We start from the raw sequence: 6700 nt of genomic DNA, 5'->3' as shown, positions 1-6700 counted from the left end.
CAAAATGATTGGTTTAGAAAACCTGACCCACCAGGAAAGGTTAAAAAAAATGGGTCTGTTTAGTCTTGAGAAAAGAAGATAAGGGACCTGATAGTCTTCAAATACATTCAGGGCTGTTAGAAAGGGGAGGTGATCAATTATTCTTCATAGCCCCTGCAGGCAGGACAAGATGGAACTGGCTTAGTTCGCAGCAAGGGAGACCGGAGGGTGGATATTAGGAAAAAGAATTCTAATTAATAGTGTTGTTAAGCTCTGCAATAGGCTTCCAAAGGAGGCTATGGAGTCCCCAGCATCCAGGATTTTTTAAGAACAGGTTGGACCAGCACCTGTCAGGGATGATCTCTAGGTTTACTTGGTCCTGCCACAGCGCAGGGGGCTGGACTTGAGGACCTCTGAGGTCCCCTTCCAGCCTTATATGTCTAGGGCGCTAAGCTCATTTTGGTGTCTTTCTGACAGTATAAACAAAGGAACATTCACCCCCCGCCTGCAAACTCGCACGTGAGCAGCCCCCACAGTCAGGGGGCTGCGGGTGGCTAAGCTGGCAGAAGAGTTTGCAGGATCCGGGCTTTAACAGGCTCACCTTTTGCTGGTGCACTTTCCCCGCTGGGGCCAATGGGTCACCACCAGCCCCCTGACCAGCGGCCCCGGGAAGCAGGCGCCTGAACACAAAGGCGCGCAACCCCGGAGAGCTGCGCCCCACCCAAGGGGGGCGCCACCTCAGCCCCCGCCGCTGCAGCCAGCCGGTGGCGTGGGCGCTGTGTGCGCACACCCCGCCATGTGCCTACGTAGCGAGGGCCGCCGGGCTCAGCCTCCCTAGCGCTGGGGCTGGGCTGCGTGGGGAGGAGGCGGCTCCTAGCGGCTGCCGGGATCCCTTTAAAAGCTCGAGCTTCAGAGGCGCTCAGGCAGCGGCACCGCAGCTGCAGTAGCATCATCACCACCTGCAGCGGCTGCCCTTCTGCCGCCCGCGGGGCTCCAGTGGTGTCGGTGTTGTGGGGCACACGCTGCTGTTCCCAGCCCTGGTCGACCCCTCCCTTTCCATGCGCCTGCCGACCATGTCCACTAACTTCCTGCTCGCGCCCATCCTGGAGTGCCCCTCGGACTTCTTCCAGAGCCGGGACATCAAGCTGGCGGTGCTGGGGGCCGGCAGCGTGGGCAAAAGCGGTGAGTTCAGCTGGGCGCACCACTGCCTGCCGAGCCGCGATCCAGGGCCGTAGCTGGGGCTGGGAGCGAGAGGCAGCTGGGCTCCATCGCACGTGGAGAGATCCCGGGGGCGAGGGAAGAAATATTCCTGAAAACAGAGGGATGTTGGCTGAGTCTGTCTGGGTTGTTTGTGGACTTGGCACTTGGTCAGGAGAGAAGTGCCAAAGTCAGGGATGCTTCTTGCCTTAGCTGGAGAATTCCTTCACAGTCACAGAGCTTTTCTGGTAGCCAGGCAGACCAAGCCTATTGTCCAATTCTTGTCCATTTGATTGGCTTTGATGTAGCTGTACACCTCTCCAATCCAAATATGACTGATTATTGTTTTAAGGTTCTTTCTGCATTAACATCCGTTGATAAACCTGTAGATGTACATGCCTGGGAGTGCCAGGGGGGTTAGAGCATGATTGTACTGTGTTTCGCCGTGCGGCTATTAATAAAAGCATCTGGTTCTTTTCAGCTATGATTGTTCGATTCCTAACAAAGAGGTTTATTGGAGATTATGAGCCCAATACAGGTGAGGATTTATTTTTTAATGCCTGTTTTCAGAATCTACATACTAGCTACCATGTTTCTTAAGAATTTCTTCCCCTTGCCCCAGAGCAACAGTTTTCATTATCTTTTTATTTATTTCTCAGGAAACTTGTATTCAAGACTTATTCATGTAGAGGGAGACCAAGTTTCCATACAGATCCAAGACACACCAGGATGTATTCAGGTACAGAAATGCTTCTGAGCTAGCAATGGGAGACTTGATCCATACTCCACGGAAAGTCAGTAGAAATGCAGTCTTTCTTTCCTAAACATTAGAACCATTCATGCATCTCTGCCTACAGTTATTTTATGACTAATAGCTGTGATTTAAAGGTACATTAGCAAACATTTCCATAAATAGAATAGATTTTAAGCCTGTACAAAATAATCTGTAATGGCTGTTTAGAATTCAGTTATAGCAAACTTACTTATGTTGAAAGTTTATTAACAGATGGTTTAAAAAAATCAAATTTTATTTAAAATACTAAATTTAAGATGTACTAGAATGTGTGCATGATAACATACTTAGGCTACTAGTAGAACATGACTAAAACCAGATTTCTCCCCCCTCCTCCTGCAGATTTATTAAATATGCTAGAGTGGCTTGCTTGAAAAATGTGTGCTATAGTGATTTATGTTGTCTAAGTACAAATGTACAGCAACTAACTCATTTGATTTTAATTTAAAATATTCAAGATGAAACATTAGTTTTCACAATTATGTTCTTAAGTCTGCATTGAGCAGTTATGCTCTATTAGTGAGGCCTGGTCTACATGGGAGTGGGAAAATCAATCTAAGTCAATGCTCCCCCGTCAACTCTGTCTGCGCTTCTCACTCCAGTGTAGTACCAGAGTCGACAGAGTGTTCAGCAGTCAATTTATCCCCTCTAGACTAGATAGATGTCTACATTACCTGCAGGATCGATGGGCAACAAGTCCTTAGTAAAGACTCAAAAGTTGAACCATTTCTTAAATAGCCAGACCTGCCTCCTAATTAATGGGAATCAAGTTCATTAGATTGTGCTGCGTGGTCAGATGTCTTGTTGCTTTATTAATCTTTTTGAAAATAGTACAATTTAAGCTTCATCCTTTCATTATCTAACTTCCAATCATTCCTTTACAGGTGCAAGAAGGCTTTGTACAGATGTTGGACTCTCTTTCCAGATGTATGAAGTGGGCAGAGGGCTTTCTCTTGGTCTATTCTATCACAGACTACAGTAGCTATCAGTCTATTCGTCCTCTCTATCAGCACATACGCAAAGTCCATCCAGACTCTAAAATACCCATCCTTATTGTGGGAAACAAAGGGGATCTCCTCCATGCGAGGCAAGTACAGACCAATGAGGGGATACAGCTGGCTAATGAACTGGGCACTGTGTTTTTAGAAATCTCCACTAGTGAAAACTACCATGGGGTGTGTGATGTTTTTCAGTATCTTTGCAAGGAGGTTAGCAAACTACACCACAGCAGCTGCGGAGACAAAAGGAGATCGTCCATCATCCCTCGACCCAAGTCTCCCAACATGCAAGATCTAAAGAGACGTTTCAAACAGGCATTATCTTCCAAAGTCAAATAAATCGCAGCACTGAGTCATGTGCAACTAAATGGACTTATTTTTATAAACTGTGAATTTCAGAAAAAATATTTATTTTTGTACTCATGCCACTAATGGGTGTGGGGGGCAAGTAGGCAATTTTTTGTTTTCTTTTGTAAGAACTACTGTGCTGTAACAAACTGGATTTCACTAGTGATTAGAGAAAATGATTGAGCCAGGAGCTGTGGGTTCTAGTCCTGTTTTGGACAGTGACTAGCTGTTTAACCTAGGCTACGTTGCTGTGTCTGTGCCTCCATTTCCCTATATGTAAAATGGGGAGGATAACATCAAACTTTTTTTTTTGTCAAATGCTGAGAGATCGTTGGCTGACTAGCTTTACATGTGTAGAAAGTATTATTAAAGGTGAAATGATAAAACTCTTTGGTTGCAATAGTCCTGTTCGTAACAGAACACTTAGCAGGCTTTCCCTCCTTCATCGCTGACAAATTGGAATCTGAGGGTATGGCAACACTGGAGAGATGCAGTGCTGGTGGTGGGTTTACAGTGCTGCAACTTGCCATCCACACTTGCATGGCACATACAGCGCTGCATCTCCCTGGCTGCAGTGCTGGCTGTACTCCTGCTCTGCCTGGGGAATACCAATTGCAGCGCTGGTGATGCAGCGGTGCTCCACCAATGTGGCCACCAAAAGCGCTGTAATTAGCCTCCAGAGTATTCGGAGGTATCCCAGAATGCCTGTTCAGCCACTCTGCTCATCAGTTCGAACTCTACTGCCCTGGCCGCAGGTGACCTGCCCTTTAAATGCCCCCGGAATTTTAAAAATCCCCTTCCTGTTTGCTCAGCCAGGTGTGGAGTGCAATCTTTCCAGGTGACCATGCCTCCACATGCCAAACGAGCCCCAGCATGGAGCAATAGCGAGTTCCTGGACCTCATCAGTGTTTGGGGTGAAGAAGCTGTGCAGTCACAGCTGCGCTCCAGCTGTAGGAATTACGATACCTATGGGCAGATCTCAAGGGCCATGCTGGAAAGGGGCCATGACCAGGACGTGGTGCAGTGCAGGGTTAAAGTGAAGGAGCTGCGGAGTGCCTATTGCAAAGCCCACGAGGGAAACGGCTGCTCCGGTGCTGCCCCCATGACCTGCCGTTTTTACAAGGAGCTGGACGCGATACATGGGGGTGACCCCACTACCAATCTGATGACCACAATGGGCACTTCAAAGTTGGGGGGGGGGGAGGAAACCGAGAGTGAGGATACTGGGGTGGAGGGAGACACCCCGGAGTCCCAAGAGGCATGCAGCCAGGAGCTCTTCTCAAGCCAGGAGGAAGGTAGCCAGTCACAGCAGCCGGTACTTGGTGAAGGACAAGCAGAGGAGCGGGTTCCCGGTAAGTGGCTTTTATTTTCAGGATGGAAGTGTTTCGGGAGAGGAGGGTTGGTTAGGACTGGATGCATGCATGCCTAGATGTGGAATAGCTCATTGATGTGGTCTATCACGTCACATTAATCGGCCTCAGTAATCTTTTCAAAAGTTTCAGCCAGAGTGTGTGGGCAATGCCCTTGGCCAAGTTTACAGGGAGAGCCACTGTGGTCCTTGTCCCAGTCAGGCTAACATGTCCGTGCCACTGTGTCATGAGGAGTGGGGGGACCATTGCTGCACACAGGCAAGCTGCATAGGGACCAGGGCGGAATCAGCATTGCTGTAGAAGACCCTCCCGCTCTTCCTAGGTGACCCGCAGCAGCGATATATCTTCCAGGATTAACTCCTGTGGAAAATGTTGGGAGACTGTTCAGTGTAGATGCCCCCTGCATCAGTTTGCTTTCCCCAATGCACAGAAACCCCTGCACATCCCTGAAGCAATCAGTCCCCCTTATTCACCATTTTGTGGCTCCTGTGGGTTATGGTTATGTGCGCTCTGTTTGGTATGGGAAAAGTATGCTAAAGTGAAGACTGTAAACTCCTTCACTGTGTGGGAATAACTGTCTGGGTGAGATTATAAACAATGCAGCATCTGTTAACTGTTGCCATTTTTGCCTTTCAAAAAGTGTCCTTGACTACTCGACTGCCCGTATCATCCACTGCTCAGAGGCTACAAAACCTCAGGAAGAAGCTGTGAAAAAGCAGAGAAGACATGCTGAAAGCAGTTATGGATCACTCTGCCAGAGAGAGTAAAAAAGTGCAGGACTGGAGGGAAAGGGAAAGCAGGCTCCACCAGAGAAACGCAGCGGCTAAGAAGAAAAGCGCAAAACAGCTGATAAGCATCCTGGCACGCCAAGCGGACTCTATCCAGGTGCTCGTAGCCATGCGGGCAGAGCACTACCGCGCCGCCCCCCTCCCCGTCATCCCAAAGCTCTTTCCCTTGTGCCCCAATGTCAGCTCCAAACCCCCTTCCCCAGCATCCAGGTTCTTACCACCACCAGCTGCCCCCAACACCTGTACATTCACCAACCAGCCCTGAGAACTACGACCCTTACCCTCTGCACTCAGCCCCCATCACCATGCAATATTTTCATCCTGAAGTGCAGCAGTCATTGCACAGCGCTCCAGACAGGACATATTCAAACCTGTGACTGTACAGTTCACCACCTCACCCCTCCCCCGCTCTTTTAGGTTCCCAAAATGTTGTGTGTCTGTCAAGAAAGTTATTTTCTTTTCAGTAAATGAATTGTTGGCTTTGAAAATCATCTTTATTATTGCAGAAAGTGAAAGATACCGTAGCCCAGGAAAGAAACAGGCACTGCAAATCATTTTAGGAAAAACAGATTACTACTAACATTGTAAACACTGCACTTCACTCCCGTGCAAGGCACCAAACATTACTGTTGGTTTTCAGCCTCAAATTCCTCCCTCAAGGCAGCCCTAATCCTTGTAGCCCTGTGCTGGGCCTCTCTAGTAGCCCTGCTCTCGGGCTGTGCAAATTCAGCCTCCAGGCGTTGAACCTCGGAGGTCCATTCCTGACTGAATGTTTCACCCTTCCCTTCACAAATATTATGAAGGGTACAGCACACGGATATAACCACAGGGATGCTGCTTTCCCCCAAGTCTAGCTTCCCATACAGAGATCTCCAGCGCCCTTTTAAACAGCCAAAAGCACACTCCACAGTCATTTGGCACTGGCTCAGCCTGTAGTTGAACGGATCCTTGCTCCTGTCAAGCTTCCCTGTATACGGTTTCATGAGCCAAGGCATTAACGGGTAAGTGGGGACTCCAAGGATCACAATGGGCATTTCGACATCCCCTACTGTGATCTTCCGGTCTGGGAAAAAAGTCCTTGCCTGCATCTTCCTGAACAGGCCACTGTTCCGAAAGATGCGTGCATCATGCACCTTTCCAGGCCAGCCTGCGTTAATGTCAGTGAAACGCCCATGGTGATCCACAAGCGCCTGGAGAACCACAGAGAAATACCCCTTCCGATTAATG

General features: G+C 48.6%; 2 protein-coding genes across 2 annotated transcripts; both read left to right on the top strand.

Annotated features, from left to right (window-relative positions):
• Positions 1-918: 918 nt before the first annotated feature.
• On the top strand, positions 919-3643 carry RASL11A (RAS like family 11 member A). Its single transcript, XM_050937331.1, has 4 exons — positions 919-1161; positions 1658-1714; positions 1836-1915; positions 2854-3643. The coding sequence occupies exons 1-4, from the start codon at positions 1038-1040 to the stop codon at positions 3304-3306; spliced, it is 714 nt and encodes a 237-aa protein (XP_050793288.1). The 5' UTR covers positions 919-1037; the 3' UTR covers positions 3307-3643.
• A 615-nt stretch (positions 3644-4258) lies between these two features.
• LOC127043333 (zinc finger and SCAN domain-containing protein 29-like) lies at positions 4259-5858 on the top strand. The gene is made up of 2 exons (XM_050937351.1): positions 4259-4667; positions 5326-5858. Exons 1-2 carry the CDS (start codon positions 4304-4306, stop codon positions 5394-5396), a joined length of 435 nt encoding a protein of 144 aa, XP_050793308.1. The 5' UTR covers positions 4259-4303; the 3' UTR covers positions 5397-5858.
• The last annotated feature ends 842 nt before the right edge of the window (positions 5859-6700 follow it).

Source organism: Gopherus flavomarginatus, chromosome 1 (assembly GCF_025201925.1).
Source record: "Gopherus flavomarginatus isolate rGopFla2 chromosome 1, rGopFla2.mat.asm, whole genome shotgun sequence".
Taxonomy (NCBI): domain Eukaryota; kingdom Metazoa; phylum Chordata; order Testudines; family Testudinidae; genus Gopherus; species Gopherus flavomarginatus.
This window is presented reverse-complemented; position numbering and strand designations above follow the sequence as displayed.